The sequence below is a fragment of the Nerophis ophidion genome, linkage group LG01 (assembly GCF_033978795.1).
Source record: "Nerophis ophidion isolate RoL-2023_Sa linkage group LG01, RoL_Noph_v1.0, whole genome shotgun sequence".
Classification (NCBI taxonomy): domain Eukaryota; kingdom Metazoa; phylum Chordata; class Actinopteri; order Syngnathiformes; family Syngnathidae; genus Nerophis; species Nerophis ophidion.
In genome coordinates this window covers 75,424,668-75,446,142 of record NC_084611.1, presented here as the reverse complement: position 1 = coordinate 75,446,142, position 21,475 = coordinate 75,424,668, and the positions used below count along the sequence as shown (strand labels likewise).

At 40.7% G+C, this 21,475-nt stretch overlaps 1 protein-coding gene across 3 annotated transcripts in view; it reads right to left on the bottom strand.

Moving 5' to 3' along the window:
- Nucleotides 1-1,321: 1,321 nt before the first annotated feature.
- The window catches only part of LOC133559511 (alpha-1,6-mannosylglycoprotein 6-beta-N-acetylglucosaminyltransferase B-like), a 373,716-nt gene continuing 353,562 nt past the window's right edge, over nucleotides 1,322-21,475 (bottom strand). For all 3 annotated transcript variants that reach the window (XM_061911345.1, XM_061911354.1, XM_061911358.1), the window contains 6 exons: nucleotides 17,968-18,123; nucleotides 17,688-17,834; nucleotides 15,906-16,022; nucleotides 13,192-13,266; nucleotides 6,503-6,765; nucleotides 1,322-2,111 (listed from right to left, as the gene is read on the bottom strand). In XM_061911345.1, the coding sequence (XP_061767329.1) occupies nucleotides 1,913-2,111; nucleotides 6,503-6,765; nucleotides 13,192-13,266; nucleotides 15,906-16,022; nucleotides 17,688-17,834; nucleotides 17,968-18,123 (957 nt within the window). In that variant the 3' untranslated portion in view covers nucleotides 1,322-1,912. The remainder of the gene's footprint in view (nucleotides 2,112-6,502; nucleotides 6,766-13,191; nucleotides 13,267-15,905; nucleotides 16,023-17,687; nucleotides 17,835-17,967; nucleotides 18,124-21,475) is intronic.

Genomic DNA, 21,475 nt, shown 5'->3' with positions numbered 1-21,475 from the left:
AGCCATACACGTCAGAGTCATATAAGTTGGTACTTGACACATGCAAGGTGTTAGCATGCTAACATTAAAACACTAACTTTTTCAGCTAAATCTACAGCCTTACAGTCATATAACTCGGTACTTTACACGGTTACTGTTGGCATGTAAACGTTAATATGTTAGCATGCCAACTTTTCTAGAAACTTTTACAGCCGTACATGTCAGAGTCATATAACTTGGTACACTTGACACATGCTAACTGTTAGCATGCTAACATTAACACATTAACTTTTTCCAGCTAAATTTACAGCCTTACAGTCATATAACTCGGTTCTTGACACGATTACTGGTGGCATGTTAACGTGCCAATTTTTTTTGGCCAATTTCACAGCCGTACATGCCAGAGTCATAACTTAGTACACTGTACACATGCTAACTGTTAGCATGCTAACATTAAAACACATGAACTTTTTCAGCTAAATTAACAGCCGCACATTCATATAACTCGGTACTTGACACGGTTACTGTTGGCATGTTAACGTTAATATGTTAGCATGCCAACTTTTTTAGACACTTTTACAGCCGTACATGCCAGAGTCATATAACTTAGTACACTTGACACATGCTAACTGTTAGCATGCTAAAATTAACGCAGAAACTTTTTCAGCTAAAGTCACACAACTCGGTACTTGACATGGTTACTGTTGGCATGTTAACGTTAATATGTTAGAATGCCAACTTTTTTTTAGACACTTTTACAGTCGTCCATGCCAGAGTCATATAACTTAGTACACTTGACACATGCTAACTGTTAGCATGCTAAAATTAACGCACCAAATTTTTCAGCTAAAGTCATACAACTCGGTACTTGACACGGTTACTGTTGGCATGTTAACGTTAATATGTTAGCATGCCAACATTTTTAGACACTTTCACAGCCGTACACGTCAGAGTCATATAACTTTGTACTTGACGGATGCTAAGTGTTAGCATGCTATCATTAGCGCTACATTTCGACCTCTAATTTTCAACCTAAACAGTTACAACACATGTAATTCCTGCTTTGGGCCCAAAGATTACTGAAGGGCCGAGAAGAACATCGCGGTGCTGGGGATTCGAACAGTGATTTTTGTATGAAAGCGGACTTGGGGTGAGAAATGGTTTGGCCAGTATAAAAACATCCACATCAAGCCGTGTGTGAAAAAAGCGGGCGTTGATGTTTCCACATCCATCAGGGCTTGAATAGGCGCGCTCGCAGGTTTGAATCAGATAAATCGTCGCCTTCTTCCCAGATCAAAAGGATGGCGGTGAAAAGAAAAGCGCGGGCAATAAAAAAAAAAGACACCACAATTCTTTGATCTTTTTTTATTTTATTTTTATGGTCACTAAGCCCGGAGAACTTTGAAAAAAATCCACTCGAGCGTCTGAGAGCTTCATCGTTGAAAAATAATTTTGCAGCCTTTTATTGTGCGCTTCCTTCCTGCCTTTTGTGAGCGGCCATGATTGCATTGACCGACGCCGCCCTCCGACTCGCTCTGATAAATGTCTCTGCCGATAGACGGGTGGGGGTGTGGGGGGGGAGAAGCGGGAGAGCGATAACCCGCTTGTCCGTCTTCCCTTTTGTGCATGCGCCGAGAGGAGATTGGATATTGAACTGCGCTCGCCTCCCCTGCGCCCGCACGTCTGAAAGAATGACACCCCCGGCTCCTCTCCCCGCTAACGCTTGCCAAAATGGAAGCCGGCGCTCCCCGGGTGTCCACCAGGGGGCGGGCTACACGCCGCTTTGCATCTGGCAACGCAGCGCAGCTGTCGTAGTTACAACACTATGGCAGCCTCACTGTCGATCCATAAATCCATGCATAGTGCTTCACGGCCACCACTAACACATCATTACCTCGCTCTTTGTGTGACGTCAAACCGTGGCACCGCCGCATCAGAGGCAGCCCCCGCACAGCGCCACCTGCCCGCGCCGGAAGTCCCTGCAGGGGCAAAGGCGGCGGTACTTGGGCGACTGTCCCGCGCAGCTGAACAGCAGCGGCTCCCGTTGGAGTCCGCACTCGCGACGCAGCACGGAGAAAGCCGGGAGGATGTGGTTCATCTCGTAGTCCAGGACCTGGCACTGCACGTCCAGCCTTGGGAAACACAACAGGACCAAAGAAAAGGTGGGCTTGTGAGAAAACTATGCCTGAGCTCATTGAGGCTTTTTTGGACCTACAGCGGACCACTTCTGTCATCATCACCATGACAATTTGGTTACTTAGGTCGCAAACCAGTGGCCTTGTGGTTAGAGTGTCCGCCCTGAGATCGGTAGGTCGTGAGTTCAAACCCCCGGCCGAGTCATACCAAAGACTATAAAAGTGGGACCCGTTACCTCCCTCTTTGGCACTCAGTATCAGGGGTTGGAATTGGGGTTGAAGGGGAACATTATCACAATTTCAAAAGGGTTAAAAACAATAAAAATCAGTTCCCAGTGGCTTGTTGTATTTTTTGAAGTTTTTTTCAAATTTTTTTATCTGTCTTGGAATATCCCTAAATAAAGCTTTAACGTGCCTTATTTTCGCTCTCTGCGAAGACACTGGCCATTTTCCTGTGACGTCATACAGTGCTGCCAATGTAAACAAACAATGGGAATACCACAGCAAGATATAGCGACATTAGCTCGGATTCAAACTCGGATTTCAGCGACTTAAGCGATTCAACAGATTACGCATGTATTGAAACGGATGGTTGGAGTATGAAAATATTGAAGAAGAAACTGAAGCTATTGAGCGAAAAGCTATTGACGCTATTCATAGCCATAGCATGGCCGAATAGCTGCGTTAGCATCGCCGGTAAAATGTGCGGACCAAACAATCAGGACTTTCGCATATTTTGACACTGGAGCAACTTAAATCCGTCGATTGGTAAGTGTTTTTTTTGCATTAAATGTGGGTGAAAGGAAACGTAATATAGTTGCAAATGCATCTGCAGGTTATCCATACGTCTCTGTACCATGTCTACTTTAGCTCCGCCGGTAAATAGCATGTTAGCATCGATTAACGTAGCATGTTAGCATTGATTAGCTGGCAGTCAACATCAACAAAACTCACCTTTGCGATTTCGTTGACTATCGTTGCAAATGCATTTGCAGGATATCCATACATCTCTGTGCCATGTCTGCTTTAGCATCGCCGGTAAAATGTGGAGACACTCCAGCACATTCAATGGGGGTCTGGCGGCAGACACTTTGGCATCTTCGGGCCAGTGGTGCAACTTGAATCCCTCCCTGTTAGTGCTGTTACACCCTCCGACAACACACCGTCGAGGCATGATGTCTCCAAGGTTCCAAAAAAGAGTAAAAAAAACGGAAAATAACAGAGCTGAGACCCGGTCTTTGTAATGTGTTGAAAATGAAAATGGCGGGTGTGTTACCTCGGCAACGTCACATTCTGACGTCATCGCCTCCAGCGCGATAAACAGAAAGGCGTTTAATTCGCCAAAATTCACCCATTTAGAGTTCGGAAATCGGTTAAAAAAATAGATGGTCTTTTTTCTGCACCATCAAGGTATATATTGACGCTTACATAGGTCTGGTGATACTGTTCCCCTTTAAAACCAATCAAAATCAGTTCCCAGAGGCTTATTTTATTTTTCGAAGTTTTTCTCAAAATTATACCCAGTACGCAATATCCCGAAAAACGGCTTCAAAGTGCCTGATTTTAACCATCGTTATATCCACCCGTCTAATGTCCTGTGACGTCACCGCATGATCACACAGAAACAAACATGGCGGATAGCACAGAAAGGTATAGCGATATTAGCTCGGATTTCAGCGCCGTAAGCGATTCAACAGATTACTCAGGTATTGAAACAGATGGTTGGAGTGTGGAGGCAGGTACCGAAAATGAAATTAAAGAAGAAACAGAAGCTTTTGAGCCATAGCACGACAGACAGCGGCACGGGAGGAAGCGCGGACGAATTCGGAGATCGCCTTCTAACCAACGATTGGTATGTGTTTGTTTGGCATTACATGTGGGTGGAGGGAAAGGCTGGAGGCAAATATAGCTACAAATGAGGCATAATGATGCAATATGTACATACAGCTAGCCTAAATAGCATGTTAGCATTGATTAGATTGCAGTCATACCATGACCAAATATGTCTGATTAGCACACTCCACATAAGTCAATAACATCAACAAAACTCACCTTTGTGCATTCATGCACAACGTCATACGTTTGGTGGACAAAATGAGACAGAAAAAGAAGTGGCATAAATCATATCCAGGGGGTTTACCTCGCTTTAAGGTTGTCCCGATCCGATATTTGGATCGGATCGGCCGCCGATATTTGCCAAAAAATGCGTATCGGCAAGGCATGGGAAAATGATCCAGTTTTTCAAAAAATTCTGGTCCGTGTTTTCCAACACACCGATTTAAATACTACATTCCACTTTTATGCTGCTCCCCAAACTCCGTTCCGCATTTTCCAGCACACCTTCAAAACATCCACAGGTCTGTGTTCTAACCGTTCAGACGGCCGTGTGAATTAAAAGTTACGGTAAAAATGTCAGCTGTGTGGGATTATTCTATCCTACAAAACGAAAAAGATGAAGAGGTGGAGTGCAAAACATGCCACAATAAAGTCAAGCGTGGTGATAAAGTTGTAAGAGAATTTAATGACTCTTGAGAGTGAGAGGCTTTAGCACTCATCATTGACGAATACAGGAGCAGGCTGACACCTGAGCATCTTCAAGTGCTCGTCTTTGTTAGAAAGAATCTCCCCATTATGCTTGGACTTCAATTGTTTGCCCCCCCTGACTGGGGCAAACAATTGAAGGGAGTGTAAAGTATTGATGCTGAGTTATATACATTTTATCCCACTCAGGTTGTTTGTGTGTTTTGCTTTTTTAAATAATGTTTACAGCATTATTTGCACTTTACACTGTTCACTTTTTTAGCGTTTAATGATGCCATTTCTGTTTGTCATGTATAATTTTTGATATTTTGTGTTTATCCTTAAATACCAACTATTGTGTATAATTCAAACTCACCTAATTCAGCTGGCTGGTTGTTATCAAGAGTACTAAAATCCTTTTCAGCATGAATCTGACAACTAAGTAGGCTAAATAACTTTAAACTTTAATACATGCTCGGATAGGCCAGTATCGGCATTGGATCGGAAGTGCAAAAACAATATCGGTATCGGATCGGAAGTGCAAAAACCTGGATCGGGACATCCCTATCTCGCTTGTCTGCGGGAAGAGACTGCCGTCGTCCCTGAATAGCTCGCACTCGGGCAGATTCAGTGGTGGTCTATTTTCCAATATTGCAGATTTCGTTGACTTTATCGTTGGAAATGCATCTGCTTTGAGTGTCACAGGATATCCACACATTCTTGTGGGGATATCGGAAAAATAACGGAGCTGATTTGACTTGGTGCGTGTAATAAGATTGAGAAAATGGCGGATTGCTTCATGTTGTGACGTCACGGGTGAAAGGTCATCGCTCCGACAGGCTATCAATTGAAAGGCGTTTAAATCGCCAAATTCACCCTTTTAGAGTTCGGAAATCGGTTAAAAAAACATATAGTCATTTTTCTGCAACATCAAAGTATATATTGATGCTTACGTAGGTCTGGTGATAATGTTCCCCTTTAAATCACCAAAATGATTCCCAAGCGTGGCCACCGCTGCTGCTCACTGCTCCCCTCACCTCCCAGAGGGTGGAACAAGGGGATGGCTCAAATGCAGAGGGTAATTTCACCACACTTAATGGTACTTTAACTTTAAACTTAAAGTTAAAGTACCACACACACTAGGTGTGGTAAAATAAACTGGATGTATCATTCATCTATATCAGTGGTTCTCAACCTTTTTTCAGTGATGTACCCCCTGTGAACATTTTTTTAATTCAAGTACCCCCTAATCAGAGCAAAGCATTTATGGTTGAAAAAAGAGATAAAGAAGTAAAATACAGTACTATGTCATCAGTTTCTGATTTATTAAATTGTATAACTGCAAATTGCTCATTTGTAGTGGTCTTTCTTGAATTATTTAGAAAAAAAGATATAAAAATAACTAAAAACTTGTTGAAAAATAAACAAGTGATTCAATTATAAATAAAGATTTCTACACATAGAAGTAATCATCAACTTAAAGTGCCCTCTATGGGGATTGTAATAGAGATCCATCTGGATTCATGAACTTAATTCTAAACATTTCTTCACAAAAAAAATAAATGTTTAACATCAATATTTAGGGAAAATGTCCACAGAAAATCTAGCTGTCAACACTGAATATTGCATTTCTTTTCAGTTAATGAACTTAAATTTCATATTTTGCTGAGGTATTATTAAAAAAAGGATTTTTGAATTGTTGCTATTTTTAGAACATTTTTAAAAAATCTCCCGTACCCCTTGGTATACCTTCAAGTACCCCCAGGGGTATGCGTACCCCCATTTGAGAACCACTGATCTACATGATGCCCTACATTGGGTTTATATTATAGACGTACAGGTTGAAGAACACAACATGTCTGGCATACCTGAGCAGCGCCTCCTTGTTGTTAATGAAGGCAAAGTGAGCAGGTTCACAGATTAAGTTGTGGGTTCTGCAAGCGTCCACGCACGACTCCCCCTCCTGCGACACCAGGACCCGCAGGGCGCTGAGAGGGGGCCAGGCGGGTGGAACGGATATGTTGGCTGTGGAATTGGGCAGGAGCACAGACAAGGGTTCTGGAGAGCTGCTGGCGGACCCTCGTCTGGTCAGGTTGGCGGGGATGAAGAAAGGCTCCGGGGCACAGAAGTCCTGCGGGGGGAAAGGTTTGAGTCAATATATGTCAAATCTTTTTTAAACTTATGTTGTTAAAGGTTTATAGGTAATGGCATTTTTTTAATGGACAGCATTGTACTTCATTGAATTGAGGGTATTTCCTCAAATGTCCCTCGTAGTCTGGAAAAAAGTTTTGCCTCTGGGAAAACTTGGTTCACACATGACTGTCTTAAACGCTAACCCAATCCGATCGGATACTGATATACATGGGTATCAAACTCTGGCCCGCGGGCCAAATCTGGCCCGCAGTGTAATTTCATTTGGTCCTAGAGGCAACAATACATTAACATTAGAGCTGGCCCGCCGGTATTATACAGCGGTGGTGCCGCTGTATCACCGTATTCAACGCTAATTCTCCTACTTGCCAACCCTCCGAATTTTTCCAGGAGAATCCCGAACTTCAGTGCCTCCCCTGAAAATCTACCGGGGCAACCATTCTCCCGAATTTCCACCCGGACAACAATATTGGGGGCGTGCCTTAAAGGTACTGCTTTTAGAATCCTCTACAACCTGTCGTCACGTCCGCTTTTGCTCCATACATACGGCGGATACGATTGGACTTATCGAGCCACCATGAGGAAGGAAGGGTCAGTCTGGGTTATGACGACGATCCCAGGAGCTGACACTAAGGATACCAGGGACACCCCTCACGGTGAGTGGGGCGGCCCTAAACAAGGTGAGAAGTTGCAACCCCCTTGCCCGTGTTGCACAGGGTCCCACTGGCTCAAACACTGTCCAGAGTTTATGAAGAAGAACACTGAAGAGAGGAAACAGTGGATCAAGGACAACAAGCGGTGTTGGAGGTGCGCCCGAGAGCACATGGCGAAGCAATGCACCCTGAAGAGGCCTTGTCGTATTGACGGATGCGGCAGGGTACACCTCACGGTCCTCCACGACCTCAACACCAGGAGCGAAAAGCCGGAGACCCAGTAGGCCCAGTCCGTGGAACTAACCCCCAAGTATTACTTAAGATGGTGCCTGTCATCTCTACTCCACAACGGGAGGTGTCCCCCCTCTCCAACGTCCCCTTTGCATAGCAGCAACTCACTACCCCACCTTGAAGTGCACCACCGATTTACCAGGACCGCAACAGACAATCTTCTGGCCCAGCCAAGGGGCCCAGGTTGGACTGTGTGTGTGTGTTGTGTGGTTGGATTAGTGTGGGTTGTTCTATTGGGGAGGTAGCGAGTGAGTGGGGAAGAGTGTATAATTAATGTCTGATTATTGTATGTTTATTTGGGTGAACAGTAAATTGTTGAACTTTATAAGCCGTCTCCTCTCACTCTCTCTTAGATTAAATTCATAAATAAATATCAAATAATTGGAGTCATCCCCCTAAGGTGAAATATACAGTCCTTTACAGGCTCCCGTACATTTTGTCACGTAATATATGCAGCTTCTACACACACGCATACTTGGTCAACAGCCATACAGGTCACTCCGAGGGTGGCCATATAAACAACTTTAACACTGTTACACCACACTGTGAACCCACACCAAACAAGAATGACAAACACATTTCGGGAGAAAAGCCGCACCGTAACACAACATAAACACAACAGAACAAATACCCAGAACCCCTTGCAGCACTAACTCTTCGGGGACGCTACAATATACACCCCATGCTACCAACAAAACTCGATTTTGCATGTCACTATAAAGTTATATAAGACTTGCTTGTTCAATATTCAATGCAAAACTTTTTTGGGTCCCTATTAAAAGGTTAATTTGTTTAACTTTGGCCCGCGGCTTTGTTCAGTTTAGAATTTTTTTTACAAATGTTTACTGTTGGCGCGTACATTTGCCGGAGGACGACTGCATTGCGTTTGCCTGCACACAACTTCAACCAGCTGCAGCCATTTATTAGTATTTAGGTGCACTGGTGTGTTAACTCCACCCAAGTCAGACCAAGGATATACAATTACAAAGTTCATCATGTACCCTTTTATTAAATGTGTTCTCTTAAACCACTATGGTTATGGTTATGGTACTCCTAAGTCAGGGGTCGGCAACCCAAAATGTTGAAAGAGCCATATTGGACCATAAATACAACAGAATAAAATCTGTCTGGAGCCGCAAAAAAATAAAAGCCTTATATAAGTGTTATAATGAAGACAACACATAATTTAAATGTCTATGTTAGCCTACTATCTGTCAGGCTTGCCCCTGACAGTTTGGTTGTGTTTTAGTTTTTCCTGTGTGTGTGTGTAGTATTTCCTGTCTTTAGTTCCTGTCAGCACTCTTATTATGGTTCAGTTCCTGTTTGTCTCCCTGAGTGCTGTGTCCCCTCAACTGCGGCTGATTGGCACCTTGCCACACCTGGTTTCAATCAGCCCGCTTCTATTTAGACCTGTTTTCTCCTCCAGTCAGTGCTGGATTATTGTCGTGTCGTGTCGATGTGATCGTTACAGCTACTACCTGTCGTGCTACTATTTGTCCTTGTCGTCGTAGCGGTAAGCTGTACCTGTTAGCTATTTGTAGTTTGCTTTCTCCTATCTCTTTTGTTTCGTTTTTTTCTTGTTAGCCATTAGCTGTTTACAGTTTTTCTGTTTGCTGGTTCCTGTTTTCAGTTTTGGCTATACCTCGTTCCTGGTTTGTGTTTTGTACCTTTTATTTTGGACATTAAATCAGCGTGGCGCTGTGGGGGAGTGGCCGTGCGCAACCCGAGGGTCCCTGGTTCAAGCCCCACCTAGCACCAACCTCGTCACGTCTGTAGTGTCCTGAGCAAGACACTTCACCCTTGCTCCTGATGGGTGCTAGTTAGCGCCTTGCACGGCAGCTCCCTCCATCAGTGTGTGAATGGGTAAATGTGGAAGTAGTGTCAAAGTGCTTTGAGTACCTTGAAGGTAGAAAAGCGCTATACAAGTACAACCCATTTATTTATATCCACGGTCCTGCAGTGTGTTGACTTGTGCAAGGAAGGACATCCCGCTAACATATACATGAAAATTGGTCTTTTCTTGTACTTAAGTCAAAAGGTAAACATTGTAAGTTAAACTGTAACACATCCGGCCCGCGGGATGAGTTTGCTAAGTATACAAATTAACCTGAAATTTTTAAATGAAAGAAACAGCTCGTCTACATGTGTCTACTGGATGTTGCAATAGCAATTCTGTTTATCCCTGTAGATTAGGGGTCTGCAACCCGCGGCTCCGGAGCCGCATGCGGCTGTTGGATCACTCTGATGTGGCTCAGCTGCATACTTGCCGACCCCCCCCATTTTACCGGGAGGTTTTCCAAATTTCATTGCCTCTCCCAGAAATCTCCCCAGGATAACATTCTCAGATTTTCACCCAGACAACAATATTGAGGCCGTGCCGTGATGGCAATGCCTTAAACGTCCTCTCGACCATTTCGTAGTGTCCGCTTTAAAACGATGCTATCTGAGTGCCGTCCGGCCACATCAAGTGTGTGGCTGCTGTCAAAACGCACAAGCGACTGCAAGGCATACTTGTTCAACAGCCATACAGGTTACACTGAGGGTTGTGATATAAAAACTTTAACACTATCACTAATATGCGCCACACTGTGAACCCACACCAAACAAGAATGACATACACATTTCGGAAGAACATCCGCACTGTAACACATTATAAACGCAACATAACAAATACCCAGAATCCCATGCATCCCTAACTGTTCCGGGCTCCATTATACACCCCCACTACCACCCCCCCTCCGTGCATCGGTTGGGGGTGGGGGGGTTTGCATTTTGGTGTTAGCTGGGGTGGATAATGGAGCCTGGAAGAGTTTCATCCAATTCAGCCCATAACTTTAGGAACTATGTTGCTCACAAACAGACAAAGTTCTTGTATATGACCTCCTGCAAAGGTAATAATTGAAGGATAAATAATACAGGCATGCTGAAATACACAGAGTGAACACTCTTGTCAGTCATTTGCTGTCTTTGTCACTGTGGGTGGAGGCGGGGATGCAAGCATGCACACAAAAAAGTTCAGCCTCGTCATGCAACAGTTTTCAAAGTAAAAAAAACAATTCTGTTTTTCCCAGAATTCCTACTTTCAACCTTTTTTTAAAAACATATTTTTTCCTTTGATTTCAACAACTCCGCCATCAAAAGATTCCACTTGTTCAAGACACACAGTCTTTTTAATTTTTTACATAAAAAAAACCCCAAAACCCACAGTTTTCAGACTTTTGTGCAACACTTACCTATAGAAAAGTGTAAGTACGTCCACATTTCTGGAACAATTCAAACCGTTCCAAAGTCAAAAGGGTTATTTAGTTTAGTTTAGTTTTGGCTAATATAAACCCCGTGATTATATCTTGGTACATGGTACACTTTTGCATGCCAACTGCTATCTTTTGCAGCTCATTTTGCAAAAATACACAGACAAATCTTTCTTTTTGTTACCTGACTCTATCCATTTCAGTTGGACTTTCCAGCATTCACACGTATTTTCTACGGATTTTAAAACATTCCTTTAAGGTACAGATGCTTTTAATTTAAAGCAGGGGTTTAGATCGGGGGCCACATGGAGGAAACTCTACACCCAAGTGGGGCGGACTGGTAAAATCACGCCACGATAACTTAAAAATAAGGACAACTTCAGATTGTTTTCTTTGTTTAAAAATAGAACAAGCGCATTCTGAAAATGTCTAAATCATGTCGTGTTTTTTTTTTTTAACACTTACATGTTGTGGTTAATAGTATTCTATCTTTATTTGTCGTTATTTATACTTTCTGAATAAATTATGTGATCATGTTCATCAGTCAACTCATTGGTGTTCATTTTCAATCCATCAAGATAAAGAAATAATATCAAAATCAAATTACAGGATGTTATTTATGTAGTTTGTTCATTTTACTCGACTGGTGCACTAACATCATGTGGTTCCTTTTTTTTTTTTTTTTTACATATGTAGCATCATCTACAACAGGGATCACCAAAACGGTGCCCGCGGGCACCAGTTCGCCCGTAAGGACCAGATGAGTAGCCCGCTGGCCTGTTTTAAAAATAGCTCAAATAGCAGCACTTACCTATTTTATACTTATTTATTTTTTTAAATTTTATTTATTTACTAGCAAGCTGGTCTCGCTTTGCTTGACATTTTTAATTCTAAGAGAGACAAAACTCAAATAGAATTTGAAAATCCAAGAAAATATTTTAAAGACTTTGTCTTTACTTGTTTAAATAAATTCATTTATTTTTTTTACTTTGCTTCTTATAACTTTCAGAAAGACAATTTAGAAAAAAAATACAACCTTGAAAATTATTTTAGGATTTTTAAACACGTCTACCTTTTTACCTTTTAAATCCCTTCCTCTTCTTTCCTGACAATTTAAATCAATTTTCAAGTAAATTAATTTATTTTTATTGTAAAGAATAATAAATACATTTTAATTTAATTCTTCATTTTAGCTTCTGTCTTTTCGACGAAGAATATTTGTGAAATATTTCTTCAAACTTATTATGATTAAAAAAAAAAAAATACTCTGGCAATTCTAGAAAATCTTTATAATCAAATTTAAATCTAATTTCAAAGTCTTTTGAATTTCTTTTAAAATTTTTGTTCTGGAAAATCCAGAAGAAATAATGATTTGTCTTTGTTAGAAATATAGTTTGGTCCAATTTGTTATATATTCTAACAAAGTGCAGATTGGATTTGAACCTATTTAAAACATGTCATCAAAATTCTAAAATTAATCTTAATCAGGAAAAATTACAAACGATGTTCCATAAATTCTTTTTTTATTTTTTTCAAAAAGATTCGAATTAGCTAGTTTTTCTCTTCTTTTTTTCGGGTGGAATTTTGAATTTTAAAGAGTCGAAATTGAAGATAAACTATGTTTCAAAATTTAATTTTCTTTTTTTTCCTGTTTTCTCCTCTTTTAAACCGTTCAATTAAGTTTTTTTTTTTTTCATCATTCATTCTCTACAAAAAACCTTCCTTCCGTAAAAGGAAAAAAAAATGTACGACGGAATGACAGACCCATTTTATATATATATATATATATATATATATATATATATATATATATATATATATATATATATATATATATATATATATATATATATATATATTAAAGGTTAATTGAGCAAATTGGCTATTTCTGGCAATTTTTTGAAGTGTGTATCAAACTGGTAGCCCTTCGCATTAATCAGTACCCAAGAAGACAAAGAATTGCTATTGCGACATCTAGTGGACACATTTAGAACAGCGCTTTCTTTCATTCAAAAACGTTTGACACCGCTGATTGAGAGCATATTTTCGTGTAAAATACATTTTTAAGCACGGTATTGTTTTCCAGGGACATAGCACATACAAATATGACTCTTTTTGGTGTCTGTGTAAAATATTTGTATTGATGTGAATAATTAACCCTGCATGGTTCATCAGTGTTCATATGGATGAAACAGGTGTGCAGCCCCTCACCTGATGTTGTATGTAAGCGTGCACTCTCTCCAGCATGCCCTCACACGTGTACTCGTGAGGCAAGTATGGCTCCACCTGGTCCACAAAAACACAACATTCAAATTTATTTATTTATTTTTTTGCATACGTTCCATATTCAAAAGCACTTTTTCCGCCCATTTCTCCGTAATCGGTGGATCATTTTAGCAAAATGACCTCGCAGTAAAAGCGGCGTTGGATGATAGCGGCTCCATTTTTGCGTGCCTGCCTTGCTCAACATGCTTTATTTGCCGAATTATCAGCAAATCAACCCCGGTGAATAATCGGACTGTTGCAAGAACAGTACGAACCGTTCATTTTCCTTTTCGGAAAAGAAGCCATGAAGCATGTGGCGCTCATCTACTCTCATACAACTTTTAAAAAAAACATCCATGTCCATTGGATTTAAGACAGAAAGAAGGATTTATTGGAACATGATGACTTGTCAAACAGCAAGAGATTGCTTCTTTCTGCTTCACTGACCATGTGTGTGTGTGTGTGTGTGTTCTTGTATTCCTACCCTTCTTGAGACAGCGACAAGGAAAAGTACCTTCCATATGAGGACCGGTGAACAAGTTAGGAAATAAATCATGGTCCCAATACGGAAAGCCATTATAGCCTTATGCCTCAATTGCACCCGGGTGGTGAAATCTATCAAAATTATGGTGGTGCCAAAAAAGAGGGATTTTTCTAATTGATTGTGTGTCGGTTTTAAAAGTGCGTGATGCGCGGTTTGCGGTCCCATACGCGGATAAATCGCGGGTCGGGCAGGTGACATGACGAAAAAATAGATTTTAATTAGATTTGGGCGGGTGGCAGTTGAACCATTCGGAAATATTTTATATACACGGTTCAGGGATCGGTATCCTTTAACATTCAAAGAGCCATTTAGGACCCGTGTCACAAAGCGAAGATGTCAATAGGAGACGCTAATATTCTCTAGAATGACTGCCGGCATTCACCCAGTTAATAAGTATTAGGGTGTGCTATGAAGCCATTGGCTTTGTCGCCTTCTACAGCATTTACGATCTGCTTGTCAGTCCAGTAACATGTTGTGTGTGGCTTCCGCAGACACACGCACACGACTGCAAGGCATACTGGGTGACACAGAGTACACTAATGGTTGTGATATAAACAATTTTAACACTCTTACTAATATGCGCCACGCTGTGAAGCCACACCAAAGAAGAATGACAAACACATTTCGGGAGAACATCCTCCCAGTAACACAACATAAACTCAACAGCAAATACCCATAATCCTTTGCATCCATGACAATTCCCGACTATTTTAAACACCCTGCTAGCAGCAAACCCCGCCTCCCCGGACCCCCCATGCATCGGTAAGGTGGGCGGGGTTGGGGGCCCGGGGGTGTAAAATATATTCAGGCGGTGTCACGGATGCAAAGGATTCTGGGTATTTGTTGTGTTGCGTTTATGTTGTGTTACTGTGAGGATGGTCTCCCGAAATGTGTTTGTCATTCTTGTTTGGTGTGGCTGCACAGCGTGGCGCATATTAGTAAGAGTGTTAAAAATAGTTTATATCACAACCATCAGTGTACTCTGTATAACCCAGTATGCCTTTCAATCTTGTACGTGTGATTGCGGAAGCTGCATACAACATGTTGCTAGACTAACAATCGGTTGGTACATGTTGTTAAAGGTGTCAAAGGCAATGGCTTCACAGCACGCCCTTATTCTTGTCATCAGGATGACCACCATTGGGTATTCGCGAGAACGTTAGCGGTTCCCAGTGTCCTCTTTACTCTGTGAAACGGGTTTAAATAGCTCTTTGAGTGGTAAAGGTGGCCGTCCTCTGATGTATTTCAACGGGCGGGTGGCGGGAGGTTGGGTTCTGATAAAATGTTGGTTCGGGTGGACGGCGGGTGGATGACGACTTTGGTGATGCGGTTGTGGATGATATAATTGCCTATCCGTGAATCTCTAGTCCAGGGTGTACTCCGCCTTCCGCCCAATTGTAGCGGAGATAGGCGCCAGCGCCCCCCGCGACCCCAAAAGGGAGTAAGCGGTAGAAAATGGATGGATGGATGGATGAATGTTAGATTTGTTTTGTAACATTTTGACTTGCGTTGAGTAAAATTACGACTCCTATTATAATACTGACAACATTTGAATCTTGTTTTTTTGGTGAAATTGTGACCTATTTCTTGTGAAATTCCAACTCATTTTTCACAACTAGCCTTTTTTATATGTACATAGTTTGTATATACTATTAATGTTGTAAATACAAATCTTTGTATTCTAGCAAGGGTGGTCCTAAAGAGAGGCATTATTCGGAGGTCTCAAAACGATAATAAATACAAGAATGTATGTGTGTGTGTAGTTTGTAGATAATGGCCATTATGTGCAGGTTGGACTCTGTGGGCTGATATGGCTGATTCAAGGAATTTCATCTTCTCAAGACTATCTTCAATCCTTTTTGTGTTTGGTGCACATGGTGACAGGAGAGGAGTATTTTGTGCGAGGGACTCTCAGGGGTCTGGCAGCGCAGACAAAAGGGCGGCGTTTTGACATGAATGACAACTTAATAGCAAATCAATGAAGACAACGAGGGTGAGAATGCAGACGATGACAAAGAAATATCAGACTGCATGGATATAAAGAGTCAATGGTCGAGGATTCTAAAATCTCACAAAAATAAAATATTTTCTTCTGGTTTCAGGATGGCGGAGGTACCTTGGTTCGAATAATCTTTTTGATGGCGGCCTCAAACTCCACCGCGTTGTTGTAGTCCACGGTCATGACGTGAGGACTGCCAATGTACTGCTCTGCGTAGGGATTCTGGGAGGACACCTGCACAATACAACCAAACACAAAGGCTCCATGCTCTCGCTTTTCATGATTATTTAAAGGAAACCTGTGATGATTTTTTTAAATCTACCTTTATAATAAATATGGATATGATTTGGTGTAAATTTTGCTCTAGAGTCAATTTTATTACCTGATTTTTGGGAGTGTCTGTAAGATGTTCAAATCTGGAGGCTTTCCTAGAGTGCGAAAGGAACAACACCCCACCCTCTACAAAAGTTTCATGATTTATCTTTAGAAAATGTACACCGTTTGAATCTACATATTAAGTTGTTGCCGCTATTTTTTTCCAGACATGGTCAAAAACAGACTTCATAAACAGTGTGTAGATTCACCCGGCCACAACATTAGGTACACCTCCCCTCTCTTCGATTGATTCAGTGCATAATAAACAGCTGCTTTTATTGGTCTGTGTTGTTATGCACATGCCAAGATTAGATGAAAATAATACTATATCTTACCTTTTTTTCTGTGTCCTTATAGCCTGAAGCAGAGCTCCTCCCCCTCTGGCTGAGAGAGAGCTTGACTTCTAAATAAGTACATCCACCTCACAGTGACGTCACACCGTAGCCAGACTGCACAGATACATGCAAAACGGCGTGCACGCTCACACAAATATAATCTACCGTATGACTACGTTTAGACTGCAGGCCAAAGTGGCTCTATTCAGATTTTTTCTAAATCAGACTTTTTTTCCCACAGCAAATAAAATTTGCACTTTATCAGATATACATATACACATATATATATATATATATATATATATATATCCATTTCCTACCACTTATTCCTTTTGGGGTCGCGGGGGCGCTGGTGCCTATATATCTATATATATATACATATATATATATATATATATACATATATATATATATATATATATATATATATATATATATATATATATATATATATATACATATATATATATCTATCTATATATATATATATATATATATATATATATATATATAGATATATATATATATATATATCCATTTCCTACCACTTATTCCTTTTGGGGTCGCGGGGGCGCTGGTGCCTATATATCTATATATATATATATATATATATATATATATACATATATATATATATATATACATATATATATATATGTATGTGGGGAAGAATGGAGAATGTGTACTGTACTGAATTTATATATGTGTAATTTTCTAAATTATATATAGTGATTGAACATGATTTATAATGTCCGCAAAGTTCAATGAGCAGGAGGTGTGTTACGTGCGCCTGTGTTGACTGTAATTGTTGGTTGTAGTTCATTTATTCCATGAGTAGGGAAAGTTGTTTGAATTGGTTCATATACATTGTTGCTGTGGTCAAGTCCCAAATAAAGTCTGTGGTTATTGACCATGGATCCTCCCTTCACCCACAAAATATGCCGCGTGCCAATCGTCTTGTTAAACTTGTGATGGCCGTAGTTTGTCCGATCTGTGTCACCCGGCGGCAAAAAAATCAGATTAAGTGTGCAGTGTAAACGGAGCCTAAGATTTGACGCTTTGACATTGTTTTACACGGGTATTTAAAATTCTAGCAACATCTATATGTCAGAAAAGACAAAAGTCATCATAGGTCCCCTTTAATACCTTTTGTGTGGGTTATAGCCCTTTTCCCCTGTGGTGGAGTTACCTCTCTGGATGTGGGCTTTCCTTTAAAGAAATTGTGATTGAGCGAGCTGTGAGGGGGGTTAAACTTTGGCTGCAGGAAAACACACCCGTTGGCAATCGCTTCCAAAGGTGCGGGGCCTTCGTAAGGAAACCCAAAGCCGATGAAGAGCTGCAGGTGGAGGAACACAAACAGAGATAGAGATGAGATTCTACAATACTTTTCCTCTAATTAGAACTCATTAAAATTTGTTTCGTTTCACTCAAAACAGGACATTAAATGTGGTAACATCTTCCTCAGGTACCTTTGCTTTGCGGAGCAGCTGCTGCAGTTCTTGCTGGGGCAACACGCCATGGTTCTTCACAAAGGCCGGGACCTCAGGAGGCCTCTGGGTCTCATAATACACCGTACCATGGACCTCCATGTGCTTGTTGAGAATCTGCAGGAATCCTTCCTTACCCTAATGGACAGGACAGGGCGAAATAAAAAGGTTGGTGTGGGAGAGCAAGGCTAAAGTACACAGGTTCTTATTTGGGGTCAGTATGTGTTATATATATCATGGGAAATAAACTTTCTGCAAGTGTATCCTGGCTATTTAGTAAATGGAGAGTAGTGGTGTCCCGATACCAATATTTGGTACCGGTGCTAAAACTATTCGGTACTTTTTGATACTTTTCTAAATAAAGGGGACCACAAAAAAATGAAATATTGGCTTTATTTTAACAAAACATCTTAGGTTACATTAACCCTTGTATTATGTTGGAAAAAAATGACATTGATTATGTTGTGGGTCGTTTTGACCTGCACTGTGTAAATGCACTCAAAACAGTCAAGAAAACAGGTTAAACCAATAACAATTTTATTTTAGGTCATATAAACATTTAGAAATTGTATTATGTTAAGGGTCAATTTGACCCATTTCAGTTTTTGTGTTGATCAAAGTACTGGTTATCCTTTCTTTTTCTTGCTGAAATCTGGTGACTTTTCCTCATCTAGGGTCACGAACTGGTGTGTAAATCTGGACACTTTGTTGTGTAGTGGAATGTTTGTGCAGAATTTGTATAAAAAGATGATGTTGCGAGTCATTTTGACCCAGGCACTTTAATGTGGGTAAATAGCTGTTCTGATCCAAAAATAAACATGTCTCCTTGATGTACTTTTTACTTTGATGTACAATTGTTTGTATTTTGATTGTCTCTGAGACCCAGAGCCAGGTGTGTGAAGAGAGGGAACTTTCTCACACTTGTCCTTGTCTCCTCAGATGTCATCCTTCTGGAGCTCATTTTTGGTGAGTTTGTCAAAGAGATGACATGAGAACAGTGACAAGGACAAGTTTGAGAAAGTTCCCTCTCTTCACCCACCTGGCTCTGGGTTTCTGAGGCAATCAAAATACAAACAATTGTACATCAAAGTAAAAAGTACATCAAAGAGACTTGTTTATTTTGGCTATTTACCCACATTAAAGTGTCTGGGTCAAAATGACCCGCGACATCATCTTTGTATACAAACTCTGCAAGACATTCCACTACTCAACAAAGTGTCCAGATTTTACACACCAGTTCATGACCCTAGATGAGGAAAAGTCACCAAATTTCAGCAAGAAAAAAAAAGGATAACCAGTACTTTGATAAACACAAAAACTGAAATGGGTCAAATTGACCCTCAACATAATATAAGGGTTAAACATATGTTTCTTATTACAAGTTTGTCCTTGAATAAAATAGTGAACATACAAGACAACTTGTCTTTTAGTAGTAAGTAAAGAAACAAAGGCTCCTAATTAGTCTGCTGACATATGCAGTAACATATTGTGTCACTTTCCATTCTATTATTTTGTCAACATTATTAAGAACAAGTGCTAAAAAATGTATTATTAATGTACTTGTTCATTTACTGTTAATATCTGCTTACTTTCTGTTTTAACATGTTCTGTCCACACTTCTCTTAAAATGTAATAATCACGTATTCTTCTGTTGTTTGATACTTTACATTAGTTTTGGATGATACCGCAAATTTGAGTATCAATCCCATACCAAGTAGTTACAGGATCATATATTGGTCATAATCAAAGTCCTTATGTGTCCAGGGACATATTTCCTGAGTTTATAAACATAATATACATTTAAAAAAATGAAAGATGTTGTGATGCCAAAAAATTTCGACATAATCATAGTAGTATCGACGAGATATGCTACTGTACTTGGTATCATTACAGTGGACGTCAGGTGTAGATCCACCAATGGTGTTTGTTTACATTTTGAGGTCAGTGAGCTACAATGTGTAGTGGAACATGTTTAGCTATTCCTCGTCCTGCAGGGATGATACTTGTAAGAAACTTACTTTATTTGTCGCCATGGAGACCAGGATTAGTGATTTAGAAGTAGCTAAAACACTGCCGACTGGGGCTTTACTTTAGCCGCTAGCTCGCGAGTCATCTTTTAAAGCACCTCTTCTGGTGGGCGTTTCAGTGTTGCAACTTCACCTTTATCGTTAGTTTATGCATCCGTTCTCACTTTTCTGTCTACACACTGTGTCTGCTTGTAAATACTCCGTCTGCTCGTCTGATCGTAAACCAGCAATGACATGACGTGACGACGACAAGGGGTGGGGGGGTGGGGGTGGACCGGTACTTTTCAGAGCGGTATAGCACTGAATATGATTCATTAGTATCGTGGTACTATACTATACCGGTATACCGCACAACCCTACAGGAGAGCAACGATTTATTTTGAAAATGATTGCTCGTTTGAAGTAAGTTCCCACAAGCCTACATTGCAAATATACTGGAGTGAAATGTTAGGGTGTCCCGCTCAGATATCAGCAAAAATTTTACGAGTTGGGAAATTGTGTTCGATGTAAATATATAAACGGAATACAATGATTTGCAAATCCTTTCCAACTCACATTCAGTTGAATGCATTACAAAGACAAGACATTTGATGGTCAAACTCTAACTTAATTTTTTTTTGCAAATAATAATTAACTTAGAATTTCATGGCTGCAACATGTGCCAAAGTAGTTGGGAAAGGGCATGTTCACCACTGTGTTACATCACCTTTTCTTTTAACAACACTCAATAAACGTTTGGGAACCGAGGAAACTAATTGTTGAAGCTTTGAAAGTGGAATTCTTTACCATTCTTGTTTTATGAAGAGCTTTAGTCGTTCAACAGACCGGGGTCTCCGCTGTCATATTTTACGCTTCATAATGCGCCACACATTTTCGATGGGAGACAGGTCTGGACTGCAGGCGGGCCAGGAAAGTACCCGCACTCTTTTACTACGGAACCACGGCGTTCCAACACGTGGCTTGGCAATGTTTTGCTGAAATAAGCAGGGGCGTCCATGATAACGTTGCTTGGATGACAACATATGTTGCTCCAAAACCTGTATGGACCATTCAGCATTAATGGTGCCTTTACAGATGTGTAAGTTACCCATGCCTTGGGCACTAACACAACCCCATAACATCACAGATGCTGGCTTTTGAACTTTGCGCCTATAACAATGCGGATGGTTATTTTCCTCTTTGTTCCGGAAGAAACCACGTCCACAGTTTCTAAATATAATTTGAAATGTGGACTCGTCAGTCCACAGAACACTTTTCCACTTTGCATCAGTCCATCTTAGATGAGCTCGGGCACAGCAAAGCCAGTGGTGTCCCTTGGTGTTGTTGATAAATGGGTTTTGCTTTGCATAGCAGAGTTTTAACTTGCACTTACAGATGTAGCAACCAACTGGAGTTACTGACAGTGGTTTTATGAAGTGTTCCTGAGCCCATGTGGTGATATCCTTTACACACTAATGTCGGTT